The 17,429-nt window shown below is 49.3% G+C and overlaps 1 protein-coding gene across 1 annotated transcript in view; it reads right to left on the bottom strand.

Annotated features, from left to right (window-relative positions):
• The window catches only part of Gns (glucosamine (N-acetyl)-6-sulfatase), a 39,776-nt gene that overhangs the window by 21,615 nt on the left and 732 nt on the right, over window positions 1–17,429 (bottom strand). Inside the window, exons 2-8 of the mRNA XM_076554175.1 lie at window positions 11,886–11,945; window positions 7,934–8,140; window positions 5,928–5,993; window positions 5,413–5,511; window positions 4,048–4,215; window positions 1,517–1,599; window positions 418–536 (exon numbers count right to left, since the gene is read on the bottom strand). Of these exons, the coding sequence (XP_076410290.1) occupies window positions 418–536; window positions 1,517–1,599; window positions 4,048–4,215; window positions 5,413–5,511; window positions 5,928–5,993; window positions 7,934–8,140; window positions 11,886–11,945 (802 nt within the window). The remainder of the gene's footprint in view (window positions 1–417; window positions 537–1,516; window positions 1,600–4,047; window positions 4,216–5,412; window positions 5,512–5,927; window positions 5,994–7,933; window positions 8,141–11,885; window positions 11,946–17,429) is intronic.

A 17,429-nucleotide genomic window follows, 5' to 3' on the forward strand; every position in this document is an offset into this window, starting at 1 on the left:
CTTGTCTTTAGCTATAGGGGTCCAAGTTAGAAGGGTGCAGGTCAAGGGTACAGAGCTCACTCATACTGCAGTTTTCAAAAGCCAGAAATGCTCCCCAAATTACACGATTTAGTAATAAAGCTGTGCTTACAGGGTAACTTTCTGTTTCCCATCTACGACACCACATTCCCTAAGTTCCACTTATCCCCCAGCGAGCTCATCCTCGCGCTTTCCCATGGCTGGTCTCCACACGGCAAATGCATTCTCTGCTCCTGTCGGAGACCAGCTCACTCAGCGTCAGAGACAGAGGATCAGGAAAACCGCCTTCTTCCTGAGGTGGAAGTGCCTTCTCATCGAGGAGGCCTCGGCCTGGCAAGCGCCCCGCTGTGAAGGGCTAGACTCCTCTCACATGGGTGACACAGGGGATGTGCCGCTCACCTGTATGGTAGCCGTTGTCTGAGGTATAGAAGATGTACGTGTTGTCCAGCTCACCAGTGACGTCTAATCTCTTTACCAGCTTCTCCACAAGGTCGTCAACCGAGAGCAGAGTCTGCCACCTGGGTACCAACACGGGGTGGAGACGGGACTTCAGGGGGGATGGCTGCACAGGAACCCTCATCCCACAGAAGCAAAACCAAACGCCCAACTCTGTCCCCCAGACTCCGTCATTGCAAACATGGATTAGAACATTCCAGAACACAACAATTACTTCATTTCAAATCCGTTTCCAAAGACATAAATCAGGCTTTTAATAATGAGCTCACTTCATTTCTTACCATATAAGAATGGAGTTAATTAGAAAGGACAGTTGTTAATAATTCACTATACAACACTACAGATTGGTTCAAATAAGTCTGTGCTACACTACTGTTTACTGGTCCAAACACTAGGCATCAGCCTATAGGCAAGAAGCCAAAGCTTGACTATTGCCTGTTTTTATAAAGTTTTATTGACACAGCAATATTTTCATATTGCCTAAAGCTGCCTTTTTGCTGGGATACATGGCCTGCAAGTTTACAACATTTGCTATTATTATCTGGTCCTACATAAAAATGTTTACTGACTTCTAATCCAAATTTAATATACTTTAAGAGAGAGTAGTGATTTTTTTTTTTTTGGAGCTGAGGATCGAACCCAGGGCCTTGCTCTACTGCTGAGCTAAATCCCTGAGAGTAGTGAATTTTTAAAAATTGACCTAGCACGTCTTGCAAATTCCAAACACCAAAGGTAATCACTTGGCTCAATATTTGAGCTGATTTCTATGTAACCTTTTCTTTAAGCTTGGGGAAAAACTTTCAAGCAAATAGTTTGTCATTTCTTTACCAAGTCTTAAAAACGGATGTTTTAATCCGTCTTGGGGTCCACAGACTTCCTCACGCACTTGAACAAGGACTGCCTGCCTGCCCACCTGCCCGCCTGTGGAGTGGCAGCCCCCACAGCGCCTCCCACCTGCCTGCCTCCATGCTTGCTCAAGGACGACAGAGTGGAACCCCCATCCTCAAGCCATCCACGCCGAGAACGGAGCAGCGGCGTTTACCTCCTTCTGAAGGCGTCATCTAGGAACTGGATTGAAGAGTTCGTCATTGGAGTCTTGGCCTGCCTAATGAGCCAGTGCTTGTTCTGCAAGTCAGAAGACACCAGTGTTAGCACTGAGTCACCACCGTCTCATAGCAGAGAAGACAAAGGATCATGTCCACTCCAGCCAACTATCTAGAACAGTGGTTCTCAACCTGTGGGTCACGACCCCCAGGGGGGTCACATATCAGGTATTACATTACGATTCGTAACAGCAACAAAATGACAGTTATGAATTAGCGATGAAAATAATGTTATGGCTGGGGGTCAGCACAGCACGAGGAGCTGTGTTAAAGCCACAGTGTTAGGAGGGTTGTGAACCGTGGCTCTGGAAGCTGTCGAAGCCGCGTCAGACTGCCTCTTCTTCCCATGCTCCCACAAACATCAGCTCTGCAGATGGACAGATGGACTCTGTACCAGCCTCCTCCCACTGGTAAACTCCCCGGCACTCTTTTGTTAGCAGTGGTGATCAGAGACTCCAGTGAGCGCCGCAGCGAAGCCACTAGTGAAAGTGAGGTTCAGGTGGTAACTCTGATCCTACGTCAGCTGTGGCTACAAACGGGCCAGTACTAACTTACCTCTCCAGGTTCTGCCTGTACGCCCTGGCTTTCCACGGAATCTGTCAACCCGAGAGACTGACATCCCCGGGAAAGATCCTGCCACATGGGTTTCAAACTTCAACTTCTGTGCACACTGCACTAGCATGCACACACTGCAATAGTATGCATGCACATACTGACTAGCAGAGCATGCAAGCGTGGTTCCCAGCAGCCTCTATAGGGCAGCTCACAACCGCCTGTAACTCCAGTTCTAGGGGATTTGAGCCCTCTTCTGGCCTCCTTGGGTACTGCACACAGAGCATAAGCCCACACCCGAGACACAGACACATACATAAACATTTAAAAATATAAAAATGAAATCTTAAAAAAATAACAAAGCCTCCTTCAAGTTTAATTCTGGATGGGGCCTTTTTGCTTACATAAAAGGCACATTTTAAATAACAAAAACATCCCCATATCCCATCAATTCTTCCTGTATTCACAAGGCTCTAAGCAATTCCTTTCCAAACTACACTCCTCAAACTGTGCTTTGGTTAACAGGTTTTAGAAATTCGATCTTAAGCTCTCCTGCTGGAGGTTCACATTAGATCACACGTGACTGAAAAGTCCTGTGGCAGTGGCTTAGCTAAGGTTTTCAGTATTACTGCTGTTCCCAGTAACTTTTTTTTTTCTCCCGAGACACGGTTTCTCTGTGTAGCTTTGGTGCCTGTCCTAGATCTTGCTCTGTAGACCAGGCTGGCCTTGAACTCACAGGGATCCTCCTGGCTCTGCCTCCAGAGTGCTGGGATTAAAGGTGTGCGCCCGGCTCTAGTAATTCTTTTTGGAACACATAATTGAGATTAGTCCACTAGTTTAATTCAGCTTTTCAACCTAATTTAACAAGTGCATGCCCCTGGTGTGGTGGGGAGTGTGGCCCAGATGCTTCTCCATATTTTAATCATTACAGGAATCAAAGGCTCGCTCGGGACCTCCCCTTTAGGGAGAAGAACAGGAGGGTAAGCATCTCGCTCATTTCACAGACAGAAACTGGTGCTCCTGGGCCTGACTTCTGGACCCATTCTGTACCATTATAGGCACTGTGGCTTCCAGGTGAGACTCAGGCGGTGGGGACCTGCTTACACCCTCAGCCAAGGGATGCTTAAGAATACTTTTTGAGGAGACAGCATGGCGGCACACACCTTTAATCCCAGCACTCAGGAGGCAGAAGCATGAGGTCACTGGGTTCGAGGCCAGCCTGGTCTACAGAGACTGTGTCTCAAAATACAAACTGAGGAACACGTTTGGGAGACAGCGACCGGAAGGAGAGAATGGTGTGTGGGAACTGTTTCTGTTGCTAAAAAGGGGACTTCTGTGTGAGGGAGAAAGACCCTTCATATTTGGACTTGAAGTTTCAGGGATGGCTTGACGGGATTTGTCCCAGGAGTCTGGGGCATTCAGTACCTTGGGTAGGAGAATGGAGAAGGAAGTAAGGTATTAGGGAAAACTTGAGAGACAGGCACCATCCTGCCATGAGTAACAGCTCGGGTTGTGGTTCAATCACGCAGCCCGCTGTCTCACGTTTCCATCCCCCCCCCCCCCACTGCCCCGTGCACCTTTTTTCTCATGCCTCGGGCCAGGGAGAACCATCCAGGCTGCTGCACGTGCAGACGTCCCTAGAGACACGTCTTAGCTACTACTACCAGCACAGAGGAGGCAGGAGGCGTGCCTACGGTCAGTCGGGAGTGGCAGTGTCTTTACACTCCTGGGGATGTCTTTCTTCTAGCTGCTCACTGGATGTGTGGTAGGAACTTTATACGTGCATCCGTGCAAACACTGTCCCAGAGACGAGCGCCATAGTCCCTTCCGGAGCCCTCAGGAAACCCCTCCAAGGCTCCCGGCTCCCTGCCGGCTGGACACAGCGCGTGTGGCCTGCCTCACGACCAGAGGAACCTACCGTGCCGTGGATGTTGAAGTTCTTGCTTCTTGGTGCGAAGACGTTCTGGAAAGCCTTCTGGTACTGAGGTGCGGCTGTCCATGGTGAGTGAGGCGCTGGAGTGGATATCATCATGAAGAAGGGCTCCGAGTTGGACTTGTAGTCCAGGAAGTCCAGGGAGAGGTTGGCCTGACACACACACACACACAGAGTTGTCATCCCCTACCCCCCGCCTAGCAATGGCATAGCCAATGGGGGAGTTTCTCTCGGGAGACAGAGAGAGCACGCAGGGGCAGAGTGGCTACTAATCTCTGACGGATTTCACGTCACGGTCATGTGCACCACATGGCTGGAAGAACTCGTTTGGTTCGGACAATGCTTACAACCTTGAGAAGTCCTACCAAGAAAAGCAACCGGGACCTTAACGTCACCAGACCCGGAGGCTGCCAAACAGCGGAGATAGCAAACTGTCCATTTTAGCACTGCCTTATGTAACGAAGCTTGGCCTATCCGTACTGGACGTCTTAGAAGATGTTAGAGGGCCAGCGAGATGGTTCAGCAGACAGAAGGGCTCCCTGCTGCCAAGCCTGTGAGCGTGTCCCCTCCCCCCACCCCGGACCCGCATGGTGAAGGGCAGACTTGATCCCACCACACTCTCGGATCTTTTCATTCCAGCCCACTCATGGCCTCTCTTCTCCTCCTCAGCGCTAACTCCGGAGGGTGTCTGTCGAGTTCTCTCCCTCCCCACCACAAGCCCTACAGCGTCCTGTGGTTTGTTTCCAGGCTCACCCCCCCCCCCCCCCCGGTCTGCACTCACCACTCTGCCCCCCTTCAGGTCTCCGCTCAGGTTACCCAGGTCACCCTTCCCCTTTCTTGTCTAATCCCTCAGCACCCGACGACGACGGAGTAACTAAAGAGTACGTGGGCATCACCACACCCACGGCACCTGTGGGATTTCTGGCCACGAACAGGGTGCCCTCCGAGGAGCTGGGCTTGGCTCACCTATCAGGGACAACCGCTGGACTCTGTGCTAGAATGTTCGGCAAAGAAGTACTCTGTGACGGTTTCCACTACAAACACGCCAGGACAGGAGGGCTCCACCTGACCCCAGTGATTTACCTGCACACAGCCTCGCCCACAGAGGCCTCGAAGGACCCTCTGAGGGGGGTCTCTCCGAGACAGCCCCCACCGTCACAGAGGGGGGCGTTTACTGCTGGATTATGAGAACACGAGACGCGAGGCTGGCTTATGTCAGGAGGAAAAACACCCTCTGGAGGTTTTTGATCAGCTGGAAATATTATTATGCATTTCTGTTTGCTGATACAAATTAGGCTCAGACGCCGTCTGGAGGCGCTCGGTGGCCTGCTGCTGGGCCCCGGCACTCACCAGAACATCCGTCAGGTAGTCCACGCTGTAGTTCTCCCCGTGCTTCCGAGCCCTCCCGTTGATAGAGAGGGTGTAGTTATAGTACTTAGAGTTCTTCTCCTGCAGGGAAGAGGAAGTGAGATCTGTGACGAGGCCACCGCCACACAAACCCAGAGGGTGAGCTCCTGCTGCTACCCCGTGATGTCTAAAGAGCGGTAAGCAGGAGAGGGTCACTGCCGGGGTCAACAGGGAACTAACTGGGTGTGAGGACATTAGCCCACACTCCAGAGTTCCACTAATCTGTGCTGTTTGGAAAGCCAGCTGTGGGCCAGGAAGACCAGCAAATTACACGGCTCAGGCCACTGATGGTTGGAAAGACCCTTGGAATGAAGTGACTCACAGTCAACAGACCTTCATCAGGGAGACAAATAATTTCCATAAAGCGAGACTTCGGTCGGCATCAGGGCTGAGCCGGAGTGTACATATTCTGCGTCTCGGGCTGTGACTAGTTGTCACTGCCCCTAATAGTCACTTACCAAGGCATACCAGTAACTCCAGCCCAGAGGGACGTGCTCCAGTCCACCTGCGTCGGGGGCTCCGTACTGCAAAGACAGCCGAGCAGGGGGTTAGAACCTTAGACATGGCCAGCCCAGAAAGAAGAAACAGGCGCCGGAGAACACCTTGTGACCGGGGCCTGAAACGTAACAGGAGAACGATTTCCCCAAACACACACACACACACACACACACACACACACACACGCCATTTCTTCAGCAGGGTCAGTAAGGGCAGTCACTGCTAAACCTGGCCCGCCAGCTGTTGGGTGTGCCAGTCGGTCACGGAGACGCACAGTCGGTCGAAAGGAAACTGCCTTGTGAACTGTGAGCTACACAAGCTTCAGAATGCAGTGCAGATGTTGTATCTGAACACGGCCCGGCACACACACTCATGAGAGTCCACAGCTGCATCCCTGCCATGACAGCTCTGGGCAACAGTTCCGTGACACATGACATGTGTGGCCCACAAAACCCGACATTCACCATCTGGCTGCTACCCGGGACCTGTTCATGGGCTGAGTGCTGAGCCTCGATTGAACAGTCTAATGACATTTGGCTGATAATAGCCAAGAGAATCAGATGATGGACGATCACTTCAGCTGACCTGATGAAATCTATTTCTGAAGCCCAATTTACCTGGTAAAATGATTGTAAGTGACTACTTACACTTATAAGGACACTCTCCCTATCTAAATAGAGTTTAGAACTGCCCACTTAGAGGATGCAGTCCCTGAAAACAGTCTCTGTCCTGAAAGGTTCCCGTCATTACACACCCGTCAAATGCCCGTCGATGTGCAAGGCCCCTAAGGTTCCTCACGACCATCAAACCGCCCCAACCCCACAACAGAGCAGCTTTCTAATTCTCAGGATTCTTCCAAACTGACTCGTCTTCCTTCAAGCCCACAGGGGACAGATCCCCTTAACAATGGGGAGGAAGGGGCACTGAAAATCCAGACCAGATAGAAAGACCTCTGGCCACCACAGGAGAAGGATGTGAGAAAATGCACATCGACTCTTCACCCAGTTTAGCCATCACCAGAGAGAACCCGAACACTTCCAATACGTCATTTCCTTTTAAGCACAGATCAAAGAAAACTGAGGACAAGGGGGTAGACTTGGGACTATGAACCTTGACGTGGCTGGCCACAGTGAGGGAACACCCTGTCCGGGCCCACGAGGCCAGCTCATCAACTACCCGGCCATGTTTCCATAGTCTCATGCCCACAGGGTGCTGGCCTTCTATCAGTTTCCCCAGTCTAGTCTAGTCTAGTCTAGTCTGTCTGTCTGTCTGTCTGTCTGTCTGTCTGTCTGTCTGTCTCTCTCTCTCTCTCTTTTTCCCCTCCCCAAGACAGGGTTTCTCTGCAGTTTTGGTGCCTGTCCTGGATCTCTCTCTATAGACCAGGCTGGCCTGGAACTCACAGAGATCCGCCTGCCTCTGCCTCCAGAGTGCCGGGATTAAAGGCGTGCGCCACCACCGCCTGGCCAAGTCTCACTTTTACTCTGTCCTCAGCCCGAAGGTCAAAAAAGGAGGTGTACATTGACTTGTGCGAATTCAGAAATGATTAGGAAACCTGAGTGGAGTCTGGGAGCAAAAGTTCCCCACTTGATGCTGAAAAAGAGGAAATGGACACAAAGCTACTGACCGTGACAGCCATATGACCAGGACCCCGGGGTGAATGCAGCGGAGCGGGGTGTGTGTGTGTGTGTGTGTGTGTGTGTGTGTGTGTGTGTGTGTGTGTGTGTGCGCAGATGGGACATCGCTCAGGACAATTTGTAAAGAAATGCTGAGAGCCATGTAGAAGGAAACTAACTACAGAACCCAAGCACATGTTTGTCCAGTTAAGGGGCAGATCAGCAAAAAGCTGCATCGAGCCAAAACCCTTTAATGGCATGACTCGATACCAGCGAGAAAAATAATCATCAGGAAACCGATCAAGTCACTTTTGAAATGCCGTCCCAGGAGAGGCAAAGCTCATCCCACACACCTCATTTAGATACTTCCCAGCGAAGAAGGTCTGATAGCCGCACGCCGACCTCAGGATCGCGGGGAAGGTGGCCGGCTCTTGGATCTTCTGCCAGGATCTGCTGCTACAGTTGCCCTCCAGAGTGTTGTTCACCACGTGGTGATTGTGCGGGTACTTCCCCGTCAGGATGCTGGCTCTGCTGGGGCAGCAGAGAGCGCTGGGCACGTACTGCGGGGGACGGGGGGGAGAGAGGCGCCTTCCGTCAGTCACCGAGAGCAAAAAGGACGGCACCCCACGCCTTCACTGCCATTCCAGGCTCTCCCGGAGCAGAGCCCCTCCTTCACACACGGCACACCCCAGGGCAGCTTGAAAGTCATTCACCCGTCACAAACAGCGGAGTAGAGTAAAGAGGAACAACAGTGGACGAGCTGGGACCTGAGACAAGGGGACCGTGAGGGGGGGGTCAAGGTGGGGGTCAAGGTGGGGGTGGTACATGGGCTACAGGTTACATGAAAGCAGGAAGAAGGACTGCTGGGGGAGGGGAGGGGACAAGAGGGAAGCAGAAGTCGGGGAAGGAACACAAAAGTATAAAAACACACACACACACACACACACACACACACACACACACACACACACACACGCCATCATTAAACCTATTACTCTTATATGAAACATAAAAACCGATCCTCTGAAATCCATGGCAGCACTACTGACCCCTCTAAGTACTCCATGTGATTTTGCTGTTGTTTTTCTGCCTTTCAAGTTGGATTTAACCTATTTCTCGTCTTCGGTGCCAGGACATAAAAATCCGGACCCAGCACATGCTAACCTGTGCTCTCCGGCTGAGCTACCTCTCCATTCCGACTGGCATCTGAAAACACTCAGGAGGGGGGCTGTCTCCACATGAACACCCACTTCTTTGCCCTTTTTTTTAAAAAAAAAATCAGATGTGTTTGTAATTTTTTTCAAGTTTTTGCCTTAAAAAGATTTTAGTTATTTATTTTTATTTTATATGCATTGGAGTTTTGCTTGCATGTATGTCTGTGTGAGGGCGTTGGATCCTCTGGAACTAGAGTTACAGACAGTTGTGAGCTGCCATGTGGGTGCTGGGAATTGAACCCAGGTCCTCTGGAAGAGCAGTCAGTGCTCCTAACCGCTGAGCCAGCTCTCCAGCCCCAAGATTTTAGTTATGTATGTGTACGCCTGTGTATGTGTGCTCATGAGTGTCCGTCATTTGGGGGGGAGGGGACGCACCGGCTTGCTACATGGCTGATGGATCTCCGTTTCAGTGCAGCGAGCAGCTTTAAGTGCGGACCCTCTCTCTGGCCCAGCCTTCTGTCATGTCTACACTGACCGTCCTTCTTTCCTGTCTTTGCTAGCTTTAGCTGCCACTCTGACCCCAGCCGAGGGTCACCCAGAAGGCAGCTTCAACCGAGATGTCCAGATCAGAGACTGTTTTGATTGTTAATGGATCCAGGAGGCTCCAACCCACTGTGGGTGACACCATTCCCTGGGCAGTTGGTACCGGGTTGTATGAGAAAAGCTAGAAAAGCTGGTCACCGTGGCGCACGCCTTTAATCCCAGCACTCAGGAGGCAGAGGAGGGCGGATCTCTGAGTTCAGGACCAGCCTGGGCTACAGAGTGAGTTCGAGGACAACCAGAGCTACACGGAGAAACCCTGAAAAACAAAACGAACGAGAGCTAGTTTAGCATGGGCTTGCAAAGGAGCCAGCAAGGCCAGCACGCGGTCTTCCTCGATGGTTCCTGTTTTAAGCTCCTGCCAGAGTTCCTTCACTTGCCTCAGTTATGAACTGTGACCAGAAGCAAATGTCACGTAAGACCTTTCTAGCCCGAAGCTGCTTTTGGTCAGCGTATTCTACCACAGCAGCAGAAGAGAAACTAGAACACTTCCCTTTTATTGATTTATTTATTTTGACCTTTTATGGTCAGTATGGCATTGTTACTGAATTTCCCTACTTCATTTTAGTACAGGGTTAGGTCTTTTCTTTAAAAACATCGCCTTTATGGGTCTGATCTCTGGTACGGACAGAAACCAACTAACCTTGGGCCTGGGTGCGGAACTCAGTGGTTGAGCAGGTATGTGTACAGCACACCTAAAGCCCTGGTATCGACCCCCCACCCCCAACAAAAACACTGTCTGGACTGTCCTTACCTAATCATCATTCTAGATAATAATTAAAGTCATTTATTTGGACTTTGAAAAAAATTATATATAAAATATAATATATTTTATAATAATGTCTTCACATAGAAAATGATGTACCTAGCAACATATCATACATTTTTTTCCAAAATGTATTATAACTTTATTTGTACAGTTTTTTATTTTTGTTGTTGTTTTTTGTTTTTTTAAAGACAGGGTCTGACTATGTAGTTCTGGCTGTCCTGGAACTACGTAGACCAGGCTGGCCTCAAACATACCTGCTTGATCTGCCTACCCCTGCTTCCTGAGTGCTGGGATTAAAGGTTTGTACCACTGGGTCTGGGCTGTCTGTATGAATCTTAACCATTTCTGGCCACTACCTGTTATTCCTGGAGTGAATTTTATGCAGCTATTATCAGGGAAGGGACTTTTTTGTTCAATTTTTTTCCCACTGGGGGAAAAAAAAAAATCTCACTTTGTAACCTGGGCTGGCCTGGAATTCAAACTCATAGAGATCTGCCAGTCTCTGCCTCCTGAGTGCTGGGATTCAAGTCATACACCACCACCCTGGGTTCATTTTTAAAGTGTTACATGAACTGAGTTTTCCAGGTTAAAAAAAAAAAAATCAAAAGAATCAAAAGAGTGGAAATAACTGTCATTTTCCCATAGTTTTATCCACTTATGAAGACATATTAATGACAATGCAGAGCCTTAAGTGACCGCTATCAAAGCCTTGTCTTATCAAAGCCTTCATCGTCAGCATAATACATGCTACCTGTGGGAAACACTCATTTTAAGTGAGAGTGCTGTCACACACCTGCAGTGACGGACATCTGCCTTTCCCCTCCAATCTCTCCTTCTGTGGACACACACCCAAATCACGTAGAACTTACGGGAGCCTGCACCGACACACGCCCATTCATACAGCCACGATAACCGTGAGGTGGACGGTACTGACTTCATTTAAATGGGGAAACCAAAAACCAAAAGACAGGCAAATAAGTAAAAAAATAAATATTCAAAAGTAGGGTAATCTGGCAAATAAGTAAAAAAGTAAATATTCAAAAGTAGGGTAATCTGGCAAATAAGTAAAAAAGTAAATATTCAAAAGTAGGGCAATCTGGCTGCAGAGTCTGTGCTTAGACCCAAGCACAGCACTGTGCTACTGTCCAGTGGATTTCTTGGTACGAAGCCACCATCCCATCTCTTACAGAGTTTTCTGTAAGGTTCTTGAATATGAACACTTAGATTTAATTTGGGTCTCTGACTCCATACATGTCGTATGCGTTTTCAGTACCATTACATGAGCTAATAGAGCTCATGGAACTTTTACTCTGTAACCATTTATACAGCATAAATATTTTTGGTTTATACATCTAGTTTCAACCCTCAAACAGCAAGGATCTCAATAAAACTCCCTAGTTTTGTAAACAGACTAGAAACAGCAGTTATTTCGGTGTATTAGCGCACGCCTTTAATCTCAGCATTTGGGAGGCAGGGGCAGGCGGATCTCTGTGAGTTCAATATCAGCTTGGTTTATACCTGGTGAGTTCCAGGACAGCTAGAGCTGCATAGTGAGACCCTATCTCAAAATAAACAACAAACAACCCACTTCTCCCAAAACAAACCAGCATTAATTTGTCATTTCAACGAAAAGAATTAATGAAACTCTTCAGACTAGACACATCACTGAAAAACAAAGGCAAAACTCCTTCCACACATGTACACACTAGAATCCCAGCATGAGTATTTCTTCCCAGAATGTGTTATGAAATCTTACAACATCACATTGGCTTCTAAACTTACGGCACTAGAGAATGTCATCCCCTTCTCTCCGATGAGGGCCTTGGTTTTCTTCAGCGGCGTCTACAAAGTAAACAATTCCTTGTTAAACAACGTTTGATAAAATAAAATATACAAACCAACACTTGCGTTTCGTTACACCTTAGATTTATTCAATGTGTGTGGATGTTCTGCCTGCTTGCGGCTGTCTGGGCACCACGTGCACTCAATGCAGGGCCTGCAGAGGCCAGAGGAGGGTACTGGATCCTCTGGATATGGACACAGAGACAGTTCTCAGTAACTATGTGGGTGCTGGGAACCAAATCCCGGCCCTCTGCAAGAGCAACAAGTGCTCTCAACCGTTCAGCCATCTCCCCAGCCCTTTTGTTTTATCTTAAACATTTATTTCCAAATGGCCAGCTCTGACAAAAGGCAAATAGAACAATGATTCTGCAGATGAACCAAACAGGTCTGGTCACAGTCAGGTGAACCCTGTGCAAGCAGGAAGCCAAAGTTCACAGCCCCTAACACTGTTTCATCCGCACTGACTGCAGGTAATAAAATCACAGTGCTCTCGTATTATTGCCAATAACCCCGAGGTCCGAAATGACCCAAAAGGAAGCTTGCGATCGGTAATGGGGAAGTACGCCAACACTCAGATGAAATGTTAAAATGCTGGAAACCAGACAAGGTCTCAAGGCTCACGGACTGCTTCCAATCTTACACACTCAATGTCGGAACCCGACCCAGTGAGGATTCTACTGACTAGCCCCCCACAGTCACACCTGAACTACATGGCAGCTCATGACCCTGTCAATCAAGAACACTATTACTTCGGGGCTAGGGATTGAACCCAGGGCCTTGTGCACCCAGGCAAGCACTCCCACTGAGCTACATATCCAGTCCCGTTACTGTTTATATTCTTGTTTTTCATCTTTTGTTCAAAACCTCCAATTTTTAATAAGTACAGGGAAAAGTTAAATTCATCCCAGAGGATAGAGGTATGAAGGCAGTTATTTAACTATCAATAAAGGTACACTGATCTTGTTCACTTCCTAGACAGCAAAAACTACCACAGGTGAGGAGGCTCTTGAGAAGGTCCATGTGATTCCGAATACCCGTGAACCCCAAGAACAGACTAAACACAATCTTAGTACAGCTGGCACAGTAATTCTGTAAAGACTGAGCCTCCAAATACAAACCCAGGCTAACAAAAGACTCACTTTCAACAATACGTAACCTTTCCCCCTGATTTATAAGCCCAAGCTGCATGGAGTCTCCAAAGCACAATTTCAACTCATTCAAGTCAGCTTTGACAATGCCAGAAGTAGATCTCAACCTGTGGGTCGTGACCCCTCTGGGGGTCGCATATCAGATACCCTGCATTTCATATATTGACATTACAATTCATAGCAGTAGCAATATTACAGCTATGAAGTAGCAACAAAAGTAACTTTATGGTTGGGGCTCCCCACACCAGGAGGAACTGTAGTAAAGGGTGGCAGCGTTAGGGAGGTTGAGAGCCGCTGACCTAGAGGAAGACCTGGAACTGAGAGGGAATCTAGTCCGATCTAGGCAAAGGCCGGGAGAAAGCAAGGTCTTGCCCCGACCATACTGCGATAGGACCCGAACAACCTCGGGCAGTGGCAGGTGCCACGAAGAGAATGGAGCGGGTCCTAATGGACGGATGTCAGACAAGCAACCAGGAAGGCCCTTAAAGGCGGGAACCTTGCTGAGGGCCCTACAGCCCTGGCTAAGGTCACTCACGGACCCAGGAGGAGCCTGCAGGCTGCGCCAGGCAAACAGCCCAATGGAGACAAGAAGGAGCCAGTGTGGAAACACCTCAGGAGATAGACAGAGGAGTGGCGGGGCAAGGTGACGCACAGGGCTTCTCAGGAATTTCCAATCAGAAGTTTACATTAATCATCTTTGCTGTGGCTGCACAAGTCCCATGCGAGAGGTCGCACTCTGCTGAAAATACGAGTCCGTGTTAATCCAAAGGGACAGAGAGGCTGGTCAGGTGGGAACCACGAGATGGGATTAAGAAACAGGCACTCTGACTCTCAGGAGCCCGTGTGTAATTTTCCTCATCGTCCTAAACAAATTCCCTTTCGCCAGCACCAAAGGCGTCCTGGACTTTCCTGATCCTGCCTATCAGCGTGCCTAACGAACGTTCCGATGACTCTGATAATTCGATGGCTGGCTTTCCTTTGAACCATGGAAGCCATCCTGCTTTAGGCAACACACGTCCTATTTACCCTTTCCCGACATTTCCGCGTGGCTCCTGACCAAGCGCTCCCTTTCCCTACAGTAAATGATGTAAAAGACACCCTGTGCCTTTGTGAACACCAGACCCTGGGGAAACTAATAAAAGCTGAGTCCCACCGATGATATGTGGGACAAATAGTGTGAGATGTTAAACGTGAACGATGATATGACTAGAGAGAAGATGGGATTAATGACAACTGACAGGGGCTGGAGAGATGGCTCAGTAGAAAAGAGCACTGGCCGCTCTTCCAAAGGACCCAGGTTCGATTTCCAGCACCTAGCTCACAACCATCTCTAACTCCTGTCCCAGCACATCTGACACCCTCTTCTGGCCTCTGCAGGTACCAGGCACTCACACACGGCTGTACATGCACACACATGGGCAAAGCCCCCATATACATTTTTTAAAAAGCATGGTGTGTGCCTGTAATCCCAGCTCTTGGGAGGTAAAAGCAGGAGGATCAGGAGATCAAGCACATCTTCAGCTACATCGCTAACGAGTCATCCTGGACTGTGCTGGATAGTTACATGTCAACTTGACACAAGCTAAAGTCATCTGAGAGGCGGGAACTTCAATTAAGAAAACGCCTCTATAAGAGCAGGCCGTAGGCAAGCCTGTGGGACATTTTCTTCATTAGTGATTGACGGGGGTGAGGGTGAGGGGGGTAGGGTAGGGAGGTGGGGGGGTCCAGCCCATGGTGGGATGGTACCACCCCTGGGCTGGTGGTCCTGGGTTCTATAAGAAAGCAGCCTGAGCAAGCCAGAGGGAGCAAGCCAGTAAGCAGCACCCTCCATGGCCTCTGCATCAACGTTCTCCTCCAGGTTCCTGCCCTGCTTGAGTTCTTGCCTTGGCTTCCCTTGACGGACTGCGACCATGCATAGGTAAGCCAAATAAACCCTTCCCTCCCCGAGTGGCACAGCAATAGCATCCTTACCTAGGACATGGACTGCCTTGAAAAAAGGGGGAAAAAATTCACAATAAATGAAAACCTTGTGATATGGACCTTTGATCTGAGCCCGCGTGGGTGTGCTGGTTGTGAGGCCAGGTGTGCATGTGTGGGGTCCCAACTGTTTACTGTGCCAACTATTACCGCAATCTGAAACACAATTCCTCCCTGTGGTAAAGACACTTTACATAAAGCTTTATACATAAAGTAAGGAATACGGGTGACACCCCCCCCCCCCACTGACAACACTCCAGAACGCCACTGCAGACTCGGATCACAGTACAAAGTACCTATGTGGGTGTGGGCATTCCAGGCGACATGAGGCAAGGCAGGGTTACCACAGTGTTCTAGCAAAGCAAATAAGACTGTTGTCTCCAGAGCTTCGGTGACGTTAGAAACACAGCCATAGGACACCTCACACTCTGCCTGGCACCAAGGAGGGTCTCGAGCATCATTACCGCCTCGGCTCCCACCCTGTCATCCTGTCTGACAATGGGTGTCGCAATTCTGCAAGGGTCCGCAGCTTGAAAACAAACACCATGTACCTATTTAGCGTGGGTGCTGGTGGCCTGGCGCTTGCGGGATTCAGGGAGCCGAATTCGAGCTGTTGACAGTCTAACCACTATAAGCTTTAAGCTTAACTTGTTCCCTCCATCTGTTGTGGTTTCTCAGGCCAGTATAAATACTTATTTTTAAGAACGAACCTGGGGCTAGGAGTACAAAAAAATTTGCTGCCAAGCCTGAGGACTTGAGTTGCGTTTCCAGGACCCACCCGGAGAACGAGAGACGTTTTCCTATAACCCCCACCACGTTCAGGCCACTGTGGCATGTGTACATACACTCCCCACCCCTCCCAAACACAGGACCTGCCGGTATAAAGAAGCCAAGAGAAAGAAAGAAAAAAGTTATAGAGGCAAACAATACCTGGACCATACACAGCCAAGAGCTGTGCCAAGTGAAAGTCGCTGACCCGAGAACACCTAACTAATGGATTTGCTTTTCAACTGTGGTATTAAGGCATGACCTGTTGAGTAATTTACTCACTGGTCGAGGCAGCTTTTTTTTTTTAAACTTTGAAATCCCAGCACTTGGGAGACAGAAGACGGATCTCTGTGAGTTCAAGGCTAGCCAGGGCTACACAGTGAGACCCTGTCTCAAAAAAAGAAAGAAAAGAAAAGAAACAAATAAACAAAGAAAAAGGAAATAAAGAGAAGAACGCTCTGGGAGCTGGAGTGATAGCAAATCCTAAACCTAAGAGGGAAATTAAGTCTCGGCTTTTGCTACAGGGAGTGGGGGTTAGCTCAGAGGGAGCACACTGGCTTAGCATGTAAAAGCAACAAGGCACGGGACCTATGTGGAGGAAAAGAGAGGCTGTGGGACGGGACGCGAAACCACCTGAAACACCGTCCACTGATCACAACGCACACATACACTCCTCCACAGCCCAGACACACATGGCTCTGCTACCAATATCCCGCAGGACACACGGAAAGCCAAAAATGCTGGCAGTCACTCCCTAAACGGATTTCACAACTCGCTGACCGGCTGGGACCAGCAACTTGAAGGGCACTGAGCTAGGTAGGGTATTACCACACAGGAAAAGGCAGGACCCGGCTGCTTGGAGAGGTTTCACAGCTCCAGCTGTCAGCTGGGAGAAAATGAGAACTGAAAGGCGAGGGAAACACTTTTTCTTTTTCTAAAATGAGAGCAGTGCTGACCCAGGACGGAAGACCAGTGGAGGTTTCAGTCTTAATCGGCCTCCTGCTTCAGTGCCTTGGGCAAGCCCTTGCTGGACAGGCCGTGTGTGTGTGTGTGTGTGTGTGTGTGTGTGTTGGTGTGGATGTTCCCAAAGGTTAGATTCCAGAACCTCGAAAGTGAAGATGTGACTCCGGCGGGTGTGTGTGGGTGTGTGTGTGTGTGTGTGTGTGTGTGTGTGTGTGTGTTGGTGTGGACGCTCCCAAAGGTTAAATTCCAGAACCTCGCCGGGCGGTGGTGGCGCACGCCTTTAATCCCAGCACTCGGGAGGCAGAGGCAGGCGGATCTCTGTGAGTTCGAGGCCAGCCTGGGCTACCAAGTGAGTCCCAGGAAAGGCGCAAAGCTACACAGAGAAACCCTGTCTCAAAAAACCAAAAAAAAAAAAAAAAAAAAAATTCCAGAACCTCAGAAGAGCAGAAGTTGACTCTGGGAAGGAAGTGAAGTCTTGTGACAACACCCATTAGAAAGCGGAGCCCTGACAGGGGTGCCCCGGCCAGGTGTTCAATTAAGCTGATTTTTTTTTTCCTTGATATTTCTTAAGCAAAGCACACCCTCTCCACAGCCCCACTGCCTACATACAGACCCCTACATACGGCTC

The sequence above is a fragment of the Peromyscus maniculatus genome, chromosome 18, assembly GCF_049852395.1.
Source record: "Peromyscus maniculatus bairdii isolate BWxNUB_F1_BW_parent chromosome 18, HU_Pman_BW_mat_3.1, whole genome shotgun sequence".
Taxonomy (NCBI): Eukaryota; Metazoa; Chordata; class Mammalia; order Rodentia; family Cricetidae; genus Peromyscus; species Peromyscus maniculatus.